This window comes from Haliaeetus albicilla, chromosome 6, assembly GCF_947461875.1.
Source record: "Haliaeetus albicilla chromosome 6, bHalAlb1.1, whole genome shotgun sequence".
Classification (NCBI taxonomy): domain Eukaryota; kingdom Metazoa; phylum Chordata; class Aves; order Accipitriformes; family Accipitridae; genus Haliaeetus; species Haliaeetus albicilla.
Genome location: NC_091488.1, coordinates 6,737,035 through 6,754,449, shown reverse-complemented (window position 1 = coordinate 6,754,449; position 17,415 = coordinate 6,737,035). Strand labels below are relative to the sequence as shown.

Here is a 17,415-nt window from a genome sequence, read left to right as displayed (position 1 = left end):
TTTCTTTCTTTCAAAGTTTTACAAATGGTGTATAATAAGGTGAAGCCTAGCTGTGGGCCAGTAAGTGTTATCAGCTTTGCTATGACAGTATCTTCACTGTAAGAACAGGGTGCGTGGATTGTAAACAATTGCATATTAACACCTTGGTCTCATTAATTGCAAACTTCTCTGATATATGTCTCAGTGGCAGCTTCTACTAATTAACTCAGACGCTAATTGGGTCAGATGAAATAAAGTAGACAGCAGTCACTCAAGCAGACTAGAACAGCCTGTTCTCTAATTGCTTTTGACAGAGGAACAAAAAAGGAACTTGAAATATTAAAGACTAGCGCTAGCCACCACTGTGTACGTAGCATGGTTATTTGTAATGAATATTTTAATACAAACTGAAACAAATGTTGTTCCACCACATATGGTGAACCCATCTTCCTCTGTCTGTATTCTGCATGTGTGTGACATGAATTTTGATGGCCTGTAACCACGTAAAGCGTTTGTCTGATTTTTTTTCATATGAGCAAATCAGAAAATCTGGGAGAGAATACATAAAAATCAAAGCCGTTCCAAGCTTTGCAACTATGTATCACTAGGTGGCATTTGCTGAAAACAGTACAGCAATTTCATTTTTACATCAGGAGCTTGTGCGAAACACTAGGTACTAGTGTCGTATTTTAGACTCTGATTACCTATTTCAAATCCTGATGCTTCTTTCAGCTTCATTTGTTATTAGTCGACAGTCTATCATTCAGAAAGTTTGTGGGCTCCTATTTTCCCTTTTTGATATATGCTGCTTTGACTGGCTCATGAATAAACCTTACTATCCTTGGTCTCTTATCCTTTTTTGTTCATATTCAAACATAAATAGAAACCTAGATGGTAAAAATCTCCAGCTAAGGAAAGACACAGTCAGTCTAACAGTAAGCGTTTATCTTCTGTTTTCCTAACAAAACAAAAATAATTGTGTATTCTTCACAAAAGCTATAAATATGAAAATTGTGGGTAATTTTGTCTGGTTACATAACCTTGCATTTTTTATTTTTAATAGTTTTTCTCCGTTATAATAATACTCCCACACAGTGCCTCTGTCACAGCTTACTGTGAGGTAGCCTGCTGATCTGCCTTCCCAAGTTTAAAAACCACAAACAAACAAAACCCCAAGAAACCTACAGCCTCTCTGTCCTGGCAAGCAAAGTTTGCTGTTGGCCACAGCTCCTTTATCACAGTTTTCCTCCTCAAGCACATATGACAACTTTCCTGGTGAAAACCATGAAGGCTAGAGCCATTTAAAGTTTTTCAAAAATAAGTTTCTTATTTTGTGGGGATTTTTTTTTTTTTTTTTTTTTTTTTTTTTTTTGGTGACATTGCTGAAATACAGGATCTGCCAGTGCTGCTGTTTTCTGGTGTGTAACTTTTCCCACAGCGGTGACAGGAACATTTATAACGCTGGGGGTTCGCTTCAAGCCAGCTTGGTAACAGCAGCCGAGGTGAGAGCACTTGCTTTCACTTTGAATTAGTTTCAGCAATTCTCAGATCACTGGTACAGAGGAGTAACAACGCTTATTACAGGTTGTCACTAAATGCGCTGTGTACACAAACCAATTTTATTAGTCTTTAACTGATGAGGATTTTCCCGGTGCTGGCTGTACGTTAGGGCTCGCAGAGGGACTGCTGCTGCCGTGCTACCTGCTCGGGCTTATCAATCTGTCCTAACGCTGCAGCCCTTCCTCCGCAAGGAGCAGTGTCTGAAAATACGTATGTGCTCTGAGGAGGGGAGAAAAAAGCTGATACTGATTCCCTCTTTCTTCTGGTAGCAATTCCCCTTTTCTCTGGGAAGGGACAAAAATGGGTTAAAAGTAAGAACATCTGCAACCAGCGTTAATACAGTCAAGATGTATTTAATCTGTTTATCATGTGTAGTCGTTCCTTCAAACAAGTTCAACCTCTGCTTACCGACCTTACAAGTCCTTAGTTGTCTTTGGGAGATGAATGGATTGAAGTATCTCTCATCAGTTGTGGTGAAAATTGCAGCTTTGGGCTGTGGAGTTACAATAGGGTTTATCTATAATAATAATCATCATCATCATCAATAGTAGTAGTAAATCTATGTGGCAAAAGGCATACCTGTTGATTTTATGCAACATTGCATGATGGGTCAGCAGCATTTAACTTGTGCTTCCCTAATCTGTAAACAAGAAGAGAAATAAAAATTGCTGTTCAAAATAATCCATCAAGAAATAGTAAGGTATTTTCCCCAAATATACTCATCTGACAAGATGAAGAGTATCTGTCAACTCCTCCTACTTCTCTTTCACATTTTGGTCATATTGGCAACTTTCCCCAAATTTTCTGTGAATTTTTAATGAATTTAGTATAGTTTATAGCACTGAGCAGACTTATCCTGCAAATGCATTTTGTTGCTTTTAACAAAAAAATGCTTTTAAATCATCTTTATGGGTATTTTTTTCAAGGTACTTCAATGTACTTGCAACATGATTTCATTGGTGTCTGACTGCCAAAAAGTTGATAATATAGTTAAATCATACAATATTCTGCAAGTTCCAGAATGCTGCAGTGGTTTCTGCTGGTATAGCGCTTCTGACCAACATGTTACCTCATTTTAAGATGTAATATATGATCTACAGTATTCAGAAAATACTATTATAATGATGGTATGATGCTAAAATAGCATGTGCTTCTATTAATATGTTATTAAGCCTATTCTTCATTTGTCAATATGTTTATATGACTTTGAAGAATAGATAATAAAGGGGACACTGCTCATGCACAGCTGAATATCCAAATGAATAATTATATATTTCCATGTAAATATAACTTAAGTCATAAGCTGAACTCCTTCCCTTTTGAGCACCAGCTTCTCAGGCAGAGATAGGTTTGTTCTTTAATTTTGAGAAGTGATTTATCTTTTGAGGAGAAATCTGATGTATGGAAACACTGGGGCTTTTTAGGTTGCGTTTTAGGAGTGATTTCCTTTTAGGAAAAACTTCCTGGATCCAAAATAATTGCTCATTAGAAAACCAACAAACAAAACCAGTAAAGCTTGTGTTTGCAAAGCTGTAAATAACTAGAAGACCAGGGTATTTTTGGTAGAGTGTGGTTCAAGACTCTTTCAAGTCCTTATTCTTGAAAGCCTAAGGCAAGGTGGGTCACCAATGTTTGAGGCAGGTGTCCTGGCAGTCAGTGGGGTATTACATGAGATGGGAGAAGAAAGCACTGCTACTCCATTCCCATGCCCTTACCCCACTGATGACGAGAGACATGAAATCAGGGCCCTCTTCCAAAGAGTACTTACCTCCTATACAAAATCAAAAGGAAGGAAGTCTTAGGAAGCTTTTCGGGGGGGGGGGGGGGGAAGTGTGTGGGGTTTTTTTCTGTCCATTGATGCTTTCTCTGGTTTGGAGTTTTTTGGGGGGGTGGTGGGTTTTGGGTTGGTTTTGGTTTTTGCAACATATGCAGCTAAGTCATTAGCTACTCCACTTAACAGCCAGCCAGCAAGAACACAACGACCAGCCCATGGGGCCCTTCAGGAAGGTTACTGCCTGTTAGCAGTTCTGCTCCTTCCTCCTGGGGCAAATCCATAGACATGGAGAAGTACAATCAGTTCCCAAAGTGTGTTTGCATGTGGTAGAGCAGAGGAGGACTAGGCCAACTGCTGGGAATACCATTACCAATGTATGAATTGGAGCTGAATAGCCCATGAATAGCCCAAAATGTTCTGGAAATGTGAACTGAAACTCTGTTTATTTTATTATTGTTATTTTTCAAAAATTGCATTGGAATTGTGCTCCTGCTTTTGTCTTGGGAGTTGTACCTGCTACAATTTATTTAGGGGAAAGGGCTGAGAAATGACGGGGGGCGGGGGTGATGTTGTTAACAAGCATGCAGCAAATTACATGAATTTGTTCAAACCTAAATCTGTGTGTACTTTTCGCAGCTGCCCATTATTGTTTTAGGGATCATATGTAGCTTGTTTGTATTATCCTGGTATTTTTGGCTGCTAGTCAATTTTTTTTTTTTTTGGAAGTGGTTAATGGCCTGGAGAGGCAGACCACACTGTGCTGGTTTGCTGCACATGTTTGGGTAGTTCTCTTTTGTTCAAATCCACTGTTACCCTCTATATGATCTTCTAGCTACCAGATATCACAAACAATGCCTCATTACTTTTTCTTTCCAGAAAGAGTTTGTCTCTGCCTTTTCCCATCCCACTTCTACTTCTCCATAAATCTTTTTCTCTTTTTCCCCCCAAACCAGGGAAAAGGTGTTTCCCTCCCTTTCTGTCTTCCACCCCACCCCTTCCTTATTTTTTTTTATTGTTGTTTTCTTTTCTTCTCTTTCTTTCTGTTCCAGGCTGGCACTCTATTGTGTTCTCTATCCTTTGTGCCGTTCCTGCTCGTTTTCTACCCCATGACATCCATACTTACTCATTCTCAAAAGCACTCTGTAGTTTTTCCTTAAATAGCTAATTAGGCAAAGTTAGGTCGGAAGAATGAGACCTTACATAAACACTTATAATGCCTTAAAGAATTAAAAAAAGAGAAAAGTCAGGAAACAGTTTCCTGTAAACATTTATAATGAGAAAACAATTCCAGCTAACATAATGAAATGAGAAAAATAAAAGGCTTTCTCAGCCTGGGGTTTAGTCTAGGCTTATGGTGTCCATAGAAATCCTGTAGATTGGGTCTTACAGCCATTCTTTCTTTTGTCCCCTGAGCAGCAAAAGGAATCCCTCTCTCTCAGTTCCTGTATTTGAAGGAGGGGATGGGGGGGAGCAGAGTTGAGATTAAGTCTTTTCAGTATAGTAGTACCCCTGCTCCTTTCCTAAATTTGCCTTGAATCGTACCAAATGTCCTCGGAGAATGTTGATATACTATTTCTCAGAGGCTTGAGTTGTACTTTTTTTCTTTAGATATTAATGAGGGTTTTCTGGATGCTGCGTTTCTGCTGAGCTTTTGAATAGGTTCATCAGTGTTTTGAGAAGCCTGAGATGGTCTGATTATGGTGATTTGATACAGGTTCCACAGTAAAGTCTCAAGGTGTAGCATAGGGAACAGGGAGTTTTAACAGTATTCAGATAAAGTCAACACACTGCTCATCAGTATATTTATAGAAGATGGACAAAGAACTGCATGTTACCTATTGCCTTACACGAGCAATAGACTTAAAATCATCAGTTGTCTGTCAAAGCAGTCTATTGTATTTCCTGTCAGCTTGTGAATGTCTTGGATGACCTCAATGACTAAAAATCAAAGCTAGTCCACTCAAATATCATTCAGTCATTTTATTGCATTGATTTCTTCTTCCCCCCTCAGATAAGCAAGAATGGGAAGGGAACATTTCTCAGCAGTTGTAGTTACTGGCAGAGTATTGTAACAATGTGCTGGAAATCTCTAAGAATAGTGAGTCGATGGAGCCAGAGTATCAATAATGTGTCTATCTGAGGCCTCTTTTGTTCCTTGTGCTCCCACCATTGCTGGTACTCACTTCCACTCGCTGAAACAAATCCTTGCCTTTTCTAAATCTGCATTGTTTGGCTGCTAGAAAATCAAACAGCAATTTTGATGGTTTTATTCTCTGAAGTGCAGTGTTCCGATGAACCTGCAGTTGCCATGACTGAAGGAATTGACACCCGCCTTAACCATTGTTTCAAAGTTTCCAGCTAGTATATAGGAACTCTTTTTTCTTTGGGGCTTGTTTGTTTGTTGGGATTTTTTTTGTTTGGTTTGGTTTTGGTTTTTTTGTTTGTTTGGTTGGGTTTTTTTGTTTGTTTTTCTTTTTTCTTCCTGATAGTTCCCGGTAGACAAAACATAGCTATTCAATTATTATTTAACCCAGCTCAAGGCAACACTGGGTAACAGAATAAGACAAGTCTCCTCTCCTGTTTGTGTTCCAACCTATGATGGAACTGCTTGCTGAAGACTGCATAAAATCTTCTATCACACAACCGAACCTCCTATCACTGCCTGTCTCTGCAGTGATTCAAATACTCTACACATATTACGTACTGTCTTTATTGACACTTTAAAGACAATGATTTGTTTGTTTGTTTCAAATTAAAGCTTATGCCCCTGAAGTGCCAGTGCACTTTTGTTGAATATCTTCTAAATTTCAAAACTGGGCTGTACTTACTCTTGAGGAGAGTTTCCTAAGCCACTTGCATCAGAAACCACTACCCACATCTGTGGAAGGCAGACTGCAGAGGGTAGGAAAGATGCGGTCTTGATGTTGCAGTCTATAGGAGGAGAGGCTGTGGAGTCTCCATCCTTGGAGATATTAAAAAACAGACTCGACGTGGTCCTGGACAATCTGCTCGAGATGACTGCTTGATCAGGGTGGTTGGACCAGATGATGTCCTGAGGTCCCTTCCAACCTCAACCATTCTGTGAATCTGTGAAAGTATTATTTATTCAGGTGTGTCAAGAGTAAGAGAGGCTGAAGATCCTCTAGAAAAATAGGGGAGGATGCACCAAAAAGTGGGAGGTTCCTTCCCCCCCACTCCATGTTTTCTGTGGGAGAATGGCGTATATCATACAAATGGAATGATGTAGTGACATATATACTGTATGTTTCTGAACCTTGGTTCACTTAAAATCTGCTTGGTATTTGTCAGCTCACATTTTTTTAAAAGTATAGCTTTTTTTTATGACTTGTTAACACTGCTGTATGCTTTCAGAATAGTGGCTAGAGTATACCAGATATTTTAAAAGAATTTTTTTTCCTGTTTCCATTTCTTATTCAATATGTTTGGTGGTAGTTGGGGGGGGGGGGTGTTGGAAAAATAAGTGTAGTAATAAGTGTAGTTTACTAAGAGATGACAACATAATGCTGTTTTTGTGGAAAATAGAAGGGACTTTCATTTGAGTAGTAGGTTGTAGACATGAACTACTTTATTAAGTATCTAGGAAAGTTGTCTGGTAGCCACTTGCCATTAATAATAGCATCTTTGTTCTGTTGAATCTTGATTGCATGCTCCTAAGCATTCTTCAGTGTACCACTTCTCTCTATTAGCCTTGCCACCAGATTAAATCTTAGAACTCTCCTTTGTCAGATGATTAGCTCCATTGAGCTAATGCACTTTTTCCTGGCCATAATTTCTTATGAACTCTAGCCTGGCATAATACTTTTAAAGCCAAATGTGCAGTTAGCTAATTCAAGAGGTTTGCATTCACAGTTGCAAAGCTGGATGCTCATCATACCAGAAATATATCAGAATTGTAAGATCCATTTGTGAATGTGTTCCAGTTAAAACAAGGTCTATTCAGTGGTACTGGAGGCTCTAGTGCATGAAAATCAGATGAATCTGAAAGGTCAGTCTATTTTTTTTCTGGAACACTTTCTATAGACCTAAATATGTGCATTTTCTGAGTTGATAACCTGCAGAAAGGAGGGTTAAGACTGTTCCACTCAGTGTCCAGCATTTTGAGAAAAGCAGATATTTTTTCTGTGGAAAGTGATCACATTATTATTGTGATGAAGGAATTCAGGATCCATGCAGTGTTTTGTGTTTAGATTTAACCTGAAGAGAAGACAGTATGCTATTCTGCAATTCTTCCAGCTCGAAAGGAAGGAAGTAAACATGCTATATTACTCTTGGAACAGCCAAAGGAAATACCTGCCTGGCCATTTGATTATTCTTATTGACTCACAGTAAAAACACCTGCAAGGGCATTCATCGGCTCCCTGCTGAAGGATCTCTTATAAACACAGCATTATGAAAGTGCCAGATAAGTGTTCTTGCTCCATTTCTACAGCACCCAGAGAAATCTCATTCAGCTTCCACATCGAGCATTCAATCTGTAAATCTGGGTTAGGAGAACAACTTTGGGGGAAAAACCATGCTTAGTGTAGGGAAATCATGCCATGCAGAACCAAAAGACTGATTCTTTTTTAGGTTAGGAGGCTGTCACTAGCAAATTGCTGTGTTATAAACTTGTCAGAGCAAGCACCTAGAGATAAAAATGCTTGAAATGATCTCTGTGAAGATAACAGCAGTGGAATAGGTTTGTGTTTGCAAAGGTAGCAGAGCACTGCCTGAACTTTGAATAAGTTTCAAATATTCAAATTGTGGGTTTAACTCTCATTTTCCTCAGGAGATCCTGTTTTTTCTTAGCTCAATAGACATGAATTAATTGGTGACTAGCAGCTAAATCTCTGGCATATAGCTTTGTGGAAAAACAAAACCAAACCCACATACTGTTACTGAATATGCTACTACAGTAGCCTGGGGTGGAAAAGTGGAAGTTTGTACAGTTTGGAAGAGGCAGTTTTGCCTCTTTCCTTTTCCCTGCTAAATACCACATACTCTTCTTCTACCCCATTTTAAGGTTGCCTTTGGCATTTTTATCAGAGACGATTAAACAGAAATAGCTATTTATATGTAATATTTTATATGAAGTTGCTGAAGAAGTTTGTAATACAACACCAGATTGAATATGTATCTTCCACCAAAAAAATGCATCTTCCGTCTCCCATCTTCTCTGTATTGCACATGGCTGGAATAAGTCAAAACTCATATAACAAACAGCTTACAGTCAACGAAGAGGGAAGTGATGCTTGTGGGGAAAAAAAAATTAAACAGCTTTAGTGTCATTTATTACCAAAAGCATGCATCTCCTCCACATGCTGTTGCTTTTTGATGAATCTCTAACTATTCAAATATCACTTTCAGCCAAGGGATGAAGGAAGCGGTATTATTTGGGATAGATAGCGGTAGAAGTCCAGACAGTTTATTGTAGCGAATACTCATATATTAGTGGCAGAATGTAGATAATGCTTGACTTCTAGGGCATGTTTCCAGTAGTACTATTGCGTTGTCAATCTTTTCACTCATGTTCATCCGAAAGCAATTAGAACACACTCCTTCCTGTATGCAGAAGTTTTTTATAATGAAATAGTAGCTTTACAAACTCTAGTATTGTTTTTTCATGAGTATATTGTATTGTTGAGAATGGAAAACATTCTTGTGAAAAGGCACTTTTAAAGTGCTATTGAGGTGAGGTTTTAAGAACAAAAGATATATTTATATCAAAAAGATTTGCCTTGTCTTGTCTCGTTGGAGGGGTGGAGGGAGGGAAAGCAAAGTACATTATTAATGCTGTGCATTTCTCTTGTAGCTCATCCATACCTGCCTTCCAAATTCAGCTGAAGCCATTAACATTATTAATTGCTGAAGATTTCAGATGGGAATTTAATATCCTGTTTTATTTAAGAAGTGTAGAGAATTTTACTGCAAACCAAAAGGCAGCATTGAGTGAGCTTTATTTTAGTAGAAGCATTCTGCAGCCTTTTCCACATATGCCCTTTAATTCTAGTTTGGTTTGACTTTGTTGTACAAAGAGTTCTGCCCTTCTGTATTATTTCAGGGCTGATGACTAATAGATCTTTTTGAGCAAATGCTTATTAGGTTGTAATTTGTAGGCATCTTTCTCTTCCCACCTACATAAAATATATCAGAATTGTACCTTTGTGTGTCCAGTTCCATTCTGCATCAAGACTGTACTTAAAACTTAGACACAGAAGTCAAGGCCTAAAGTAATCATCTTCCTCTACAATGTTTTTTGTAGCAAAGAATTGAGAAGGAATTTCATGTATGGCTGAACAAACCTGTGGGGTTTTTGTCTTTTTCCACTGGAGGAAATATATATAACAAATTGTGACAGGTAAATAGCTGCAAGGCAGAAAAGGCATAAGGTATGGCAGGGGCTGCCAATGGAGAATTATCATTGTGGTCCAGAAGACTTCACTTCTTCAAGAAATTCGAGGACAGGCATATAAACTTGTTGTTTCAAGTACTTTTAGAAAAGTGCTGTAGAAGAATTTCGTGCTGCCAAAACCATTGTGTAACACGTTTCTTTATACTTACATGAAATTAAAAATTTGAATGGGATATTTCAGATCCTACTGCAACATATTCCCTTCCAGAAAAAAAAGAAATCACAGGATGGGTGAGATGAGCTAGGGATATAGACCATGACTATGAAGAGAACCTGTAGGCTTTCAAAAATATGTTGATGTAATTGTCAAGGACAGAATACATCTAGATAGGTACCCTGAATGTGTTTGAATTGCTAGTAGTAGCTTTACTATAAACCAAGACTGAAGCTTTAATCAATAATATTGTACTATTTTGTTGAATAATTCTAATGAAGTGCTTTACTTTTCTCTGGCAGATGAACGGGAAGATGTTCAAAAGAAAACATTCACAAAATGGATAAATGCACAGTTTGCTAAGGTAATTAAATATTTTTATTGATTTATAAACCAAAATATGTTCTGTATATTTTTCAAAAAACCTGATATTCCTCCACTGAGGCTTAATTTTCAAGATAACCATTACAAGTTTCAGGTATTGCTGAATGCAGTTGACTGATTTATTAGAAAAAAATGTCCAAGTTGTATTCCCTTGGTTTCAGTAGGGATTGAAATGTAAGAAGCCATCCTTTTCTCAAAATGTTCTCTGCCTCAATTTACTTTGCCTTTTCTCAAACTAGTGATGCAGATGTATTACTGTTTGCTGGACTCCTTTGTTATGTTCCTAATATATGGAGGAGTTTCCTCTACTGGGTTTGCCTTTTCTTGTTTTTAATTGCAATCACAAATTTAACAAGACTGGATGAATTGGAGAGGAGCAAGGTCAAAGATAAGAGGTGTGATCCAGTCAGCAAATGATGAAAGTCAATTATAATTTGTTTTGAAATAGTTATCTTTCAGAATGGTAAAGATCTCAAATGTTCTGGAAAAAAAGCAACTAACTAATTTAAAGGAGGCCCCCCCGGCAGTATATAATAATTTTATCTTTAATACACAGGAAAAATTGAGCTCAAACTATTAATTTGATTAAACATCTTTTACATTCCTGGAGGTTAATTACTGAACTGTATTTGCCAGTAATAAACTAAATCAATCCCATCATCTGTCATTTTATCTGGCAATAGACAACAATGGAATAGTAGCTGTGATAAACCTTCTATTTAGTCTGACTTTTGATTGTGTCCCATCTGATTGTCCTCATTAAAAAAAAAGGAGTAAAATAATCTGAATAAGACCACCATAATATTGAAAAACATGCTCAGCAGTGGTTCAGTCCAACAGGGAGTCCCACACGACTTTTCCATGGTCTGGAGCACTTTCTAATAGTGATTCAAGTGATTTAGACGGCACACATTTGTGCTCAGCATCTTTACAGCAGAGATGTCCAGCAGTTTGGAGGACTGAATCAGAATGAAATACAGTCTTGAACAAATGGTCTCAAATTGATCGATGAATTACAAGACAAGTGTGAAGTATTATATTTAGGACAGAAGTAAAATATATGCATACAGAAGGGGGGATAACTGGGCTGGCAATAATAAAGCAAAGAAAAGCTCTAGGAAGTGCAGTGAATCAAAACCAAAATGAGTCAGCGACATCGTATTATTGCAAAAAGGAAAAAAAAGGCAGATTTATTATGACTGTGATAATGGAAGTGCTTGACAGAAGGCGAAAGATGTAATTATTTTATTTTACTTGGCAATAGTGAGATTTTAGTTTCAGTAATTTACTATCTTGGTGTTCCATATATGAAGAAGTAGCCCCAGCAGCAGTCGTCTGATACAAGCTAATTTGAAATGTATTGCCAGTTAGGCCTTGTTATGGTCACAGAAATAGTTATGGAAAACTAAGAGTAACTGTTGCTTCTGTATCTAAAGATATGTCACGTTCCTAGAGCATTGCTTTCTCAGAAACGGTTGTTTTATGGAATAGCAAAGCTTGCAATTACTGAGGAAAAGTGGAGCAAGTCTGCAGAAGAACAACAAGAATTATGAAGGGTTTAGAAAATATGACCTATCAGCAGATGCTTTTAATGGTAGGTTTGGCTCAGTTGTCTGAATGATCTAGATGCCTTTCCTCCAATTCTAGTTCAGTGGAGTGTACTTTAATGGTGTTTTAGCTCCCTTTTACTTCAGTTCTATAAATAGTATTTTTAGTTGTATGTGAACATACATTCATAAACAATCTGGAGAAGTACTAATCTCCCTCTACTTCATTTGGACTCTGAGGAAAACCTCCTAAATGCTATGGTTCAAGTTTTACTTTGCCTCGTGCGTCATCTGTGTTTTGGACAGGGTCTTTTTATTTCAGCAATCAATCTACCAAAACCCCCTTGATCTTTAAATCTTGGACAAATTACTCTTGTCCTACAAAATTGCATAACACCAGAATACTTGGTCTGAAACTGGAAATCACATATGTCTGGTAAGCAGTAATACCTGCTGGCTGCCTGTGTGGTACACATGCAGAAAGCATGCTTTGCTCTTCAGTGCACGTACCATGCAAGCTTTATTTCTCTCCAGGGTTTTTAGGACGGAAATACAGAAGACGCTGCTCGTATTCCGCTGTAACATGAGCAGTCATAGTTAATAGCTGTATGCTGTCCTGGGACTGTGTTTCTCCCTCTTCTAAAGACCAAGATGTTTTGGGAGAGGTGGTCTTCAAAACGTAAAAGTGGATCTCCATGTGAAATCTACAGCTTATCCCTCTTCTTCTCCTGACTTGTTTTCAGTGGTTCAAATCCATCTCTGTTTCTAGCTGTGGAATTGATTTCAGTTAACGGGCTACTCCTGGTTACCGATTTCTCGTCATAGTTAGCTTTGTAAAAGTGTTAAATAAATTACTTTCATTGTAGAATTGGTTTGTATTCAATGTGGTTCTAGAGGTGCTGTCATGAACAGATTAGCCTATGTGGCTGGAATTAAGATAGTGGAATATATTATGATGTCACTCATTTCTCTTATTTGTGAATAGTGGAATCCAGGTCATTAATTGACTGCAAAATATTTAGGGTTGAATGAAATTGTTTTATACAATTCTCACTCATCCATCACCCTCCATAGCTAAAAACCTCTCTACTTATGCAGTTAAAGTAAAAGCTTAGTTCTAAATGTTCTAAATCGTCATTTGTGTTGGGTCTACGGTGCACTGCCCCCCAAAGATCAGTATTCCTTTCCTGAAAATTCAGTGTCTAGAGTCTCCGTGTCTTGGTACACTTATTCTCAGACTAAGCTTTCAAAACACTCACATTTGCAAGTTGCTTTCACATGACTTGTGATGTAAATACAAATAATGCTTTTAATGTCAGAAGTTGTAAATTACTGAAAAATAATTTTCTATTTTATGTGTCATCAGCATAACTTAAGAACCCACATATCATTTTTATTAGTGGGGAAAAAAAATAAAAATTATTGTGTGAATCGCAGGCCTGGAAGGAAGTAGTAGTCCTTCTGGCCATGCAGGCAGTGACATTTTAGTTGGATCATCTGTAGATACTTTGGACTCAGATGCCTTGAGTTCAGCAATGAACTCTGCTACCTCTTAGCTAAGGAGTCAAGTCCCTAACACGAAATCCATAACAAACTCTCAACCACATCATCTTGGCAGTTTTCTGTCTGTGATGTGCAGAACCTAGAAACCTCTGGAGTGCTACCAAGAAGTCTGTGAAAGGTTATCTAGAGAAAGCTAGCAGAATTGTCAGCAAGATTATAACTGCTATGGGTGAGGCCATGTCTCTCATCAAACTTTTTTTGGCAGGTTGAGTGGGGTGCTCTAAATGGAAAAACTAGGGAAAATGCATTTGCAGGTCTCTCTTATAGCTTCTCAAAAGAGCAGGTTTCTCTCTAATTCCTACTCCTTTCACTAGCCAGAAAATGGATTATGCAGAAAATCCGTGCTTTAAAGATTACAGTATGTGACTCATCTACACACAACTCATCATTGTTTCAGTAAGAGAGGCCAAAAGTTGGCCTTTAATGTTTGTAAGATAAAACAATTAGTAAATTAAAAGTATAGGAGAAATGGGAGAACGTAATCCAGGAGACCTTTGTGTTTCTCCGTTCTAATCATAGACAGTGTGTATGACTTTCTTTAGCGATACCTTCTTGGTTTACCATCTAAATGGCATGCAATAAGTTAAAGCTTAAAGCAACGTTAAAAATATAGAGCATATAACTTTAATATCATTCTATTCAGAAAGAGCTTTTCTTTGTCCTCAGAAGAAGTTTATTTATAAAATAATGAAGTTCTGCAGGGTGTACGTAATGATAGTAAAGGAACATACTGTAACCTCGTTTTTAATAATAGACTATAATTAGAGCTCTCACAAGAGATATATCTAGTCCTGGGTATGGTATCTTTTGCTCAGATCTCAATTTTTTAAATTTGAAATAAGTGAAACCTTTGTTTATAAATGAAACACACAATCTTAACTATGTGTTTTGGGAGAATGCAAATATATCATGAGCCCTCAAGTGTAGCAGCTCTCTGCTGGAACTTTGAAACAGCCACAACAATTACGTTAACAGTGCCTGTACCCCATTTTAAATGAGCTTATGTTGTCTCACTGGTTAAACATTTTCAGTTGTTCATTACAAAACAGGTTTCCAAATAGAAAGCATTATTGAAGATGGAAATGTTCTTTTCTTGTATGTACAAAAGAGCTTATAAATGGCAACTAATTTTAAAATGAAAACCTGAATATTCCAGCATCAGAAAAAAAACCACCCCACCCTAAAAAGGAAAGAGTGTACTCCTATGACTAAAGAAATATTGGCAATTTATTTTGTTCCTTCATTATGGAGAGAGTGTCTCAAAGTATTGACAGTTTTAATGTCAGCAATAGAAGTTATCTGTTGTGAGTACAGAGAAGGAAAGCAGCTAATCATTGTAAGTTTTGGCAGCTTGAATTTTAGGTTATACCCTTATGGATAACTTAAGGTCAACAGCTTAACCTGTAAGTGGGTTTCATAAAAGAATGGTAATTTGTGAAGGAGTTTTCAACATTTTAATCTGCAATATCAAACCCCAGATGTTCATAAAATTGCTTGTACAATCAGAGGTTTAAATAGGTTGTCCAAATTTCTGCTGCAAAAGGGTAGAAACAAAGAAGACGTTATATATGACAGTACACTTTTTCATGTAAACACTGAAATTATTAATCTCCAACAAGGTAGGAGCAAGAGTCAGAAAATACAGAATGGTAGATTTTGTGGGGAGAAAGGTGGTAATTTTTTATGGTTTTCTCTATCTCATGCTTTGGTTTTCCTCCTGTTGTTAATGAAGAAAGCAGAATATGAAAATAAATTTAAAGATATCCAATATTTCATTACTTAGCTTTATGGAAAACCGGGATCATTCAGTAAGTAATCCTTTTAATGGAGAATTTAAGTTGTGAAAAATGGCAGCTTTTTATAGGCAGGTGGAAATATTAGGAGGTAGTTGTTTGTGCAGTGACTGTGGAATTAGATTCCCAGTGTTGCAGTGATTGTGTGAAGAAACATAGTAAAGGCGCAGCCTGTGCCAAAGAAGCTAAGGTTGACAGCCTCATTTAAGATATACATGGCTAGTAGAATAATAGTCAGCAAAAATAAATACCTTTTTTACTAATGAAATTGTTTTGAGTAGCAGCTAGATTGTTCAGGCAACTGGTATATGTGGGAATAAAAGGAACACAGAAGGGGGATTGCTTATAACTTTAGTTGAACTATGTAGCAGTCAAAATGATCTCCTAATTATCCAGTGTTTATATGTGGTTTATATGATAGGAGGCATGGTGGCAGTCTCAGTTATTCCCTCTTCTTGAGTTCATGGACAAGCTAAAGTTATTCAAGAGTCCCATTCACTTTAGTGGTCTCTTGTGATTGTAGATTAAATGCCTTCTGCATATCAGATAACAAAATGACTCATACAAATTAAATGTTTACTGACCTTTTGAGGAAGTATGTCAAATATTTGAGGTACAGAGAGACTGTACTACCACAAGTCTGGCATCTGACAGAGAAATTTGCAGTGCTGCTTTTGCTCGCTTTTCTGTACTATCGCTCACAATGACTTCAAATTAAAACAAATTTAAAAAGCGACTCACAACAAAGTGAATTCAAAGTGTTGCATACTCTGGGAGGGGAGTAATCTGGTGAAGCTTTGTGGAGAAGACAATGGTAGTTTCATTTGTCAAATTTCTTTAAGATTTGTCTTCTTTGGAAATGTGTTAACCCCTGTGAATAATCTACATCAAACTCAACCAGACATACCATTTCTTTAGCCATATTTCTGGACTACAATTAATAATCAAGAAAAGGAGCTGGAAGGGAGGGAGGTTGGCAACAAACCACAAAAAGTAGGGTGTGCTGGTGTTGTAGGATTTCAGTTTCAGAATTGAGTTCTAGAGAGTACATCAACACTGGCTTTGCAAGATAAACTTTAATATTATTGTAGACAAGTTCAGAATATGGTGCTTTAGCCATTTATGTAGGATTTGGTGCCTGCAAAAAAGCCTGGTGGAGAAACAGAGTAAATAAAAGTTTTCTGAGCTCCATGTTGCCACAGATTATCCTGCAGCCATTCCCAGTCAAAAGCATTTGCATCTAGCCATGTATTTTTACAGTATGTTGATCCAGTGCCTGACACAGCAGTGTAGATGTGTTCTCAGTCTGTGTAATTTATCCAGTCTTTATCACTGTTTTCAGCAAAAAAACCCCTGTAAAACAGGCTGCACTCTTCCTACATTATCTGATGCCCAAACTGTTTTGTGTTAAGGTAGAATTAAAAGAGGCAGGAAGCATTTGACTCTTTTTTAAATTTTTTTTTCTTTCCCAAATGCAAACTAGATTTGCTTGCACTCATTCTCAATTACTGGGCAGGGAAGGTAAAAAGAGTTACTGAGAAATTCTCTTAAAAAGAGTAATTGTGGTCAAAGTAAATGAGGATTGAATGCTTGAACCCACTCCAAGCCTCGAGGAGGAGTACAACTGAGCAACCAACACTCACTAATAGCCAGTGTTGCATCTACCAGGTCATGAAGTAGCATGTATTGTATTTTTACTGCTGACACTGAATATTCACATTATGGCTTGCTTCAAAAGCTTCTGGTTTTGTGCCCATATCAGTTTCTTTCTTTGGGTCAGTAGAGTTCTGCTGAATTTCACCAAAACCAAAGTTGTGCTCTGTTCATCTAAGGAGCACTAGTTTGGAGATAAATGACAAGGAGGATCAGGTAGCGCATGGAAGAACATTGATTCTAGGACAAGCAAAAGATGGATTGTTAGTAAAATTTTGAAATCGTGTCTGGCAAAACCCTGATCAAATATTTAATGGCTGCATATTAAAAGTGAGTATGGTGGATGTCAGCTCAATCCATTAACTGAACATTGATAATATCTTTAGAGAAGCCTCAATTTATTTTTTTTTCCTGAAAGATTTCAGACAACCACACAGTTTTAAAATTGTATCATTTGTGATAAATCTGGAAAAATTATAGTTGGTATTATTTGATGTTGGTAAGACACTATGATTGATATTCATCCATCCTAAATACCTAATTAATCTGTTCTGAGTTTCTGTTGCCAGCCTTTTTAAGTGTTACAGTGAAAGTGA

The 17,415-nt window shown here is 37.4% G+C and overlaps 1 protein-coding gene across 15 annotated transcripts in view; it reads left to right on the top strand.

The window, feature by feature from the left end:
- The window catches only part of DMD (dystrophin), a 1,308,223-nt gene that overhangs the window by 286,499 nt on the left and 1,004,309 nt on the right, over window positions 1-17,415 (top strand). For all 15 annotated transcript variants that reach the window (XM_069784897.1, XM_069784898.1, XM_069784912.1 and 12 more), the window contains exon 2: window positions 10,182-10,243. In XM_069784897.1, the coding sequence (XP_069640998.1) occupies window positions 10,182-10,243 (62 nt within the window). The remainder of the gene's footprint in view (window positions 1-10,181; window positions 10,244-17,415) is intronic.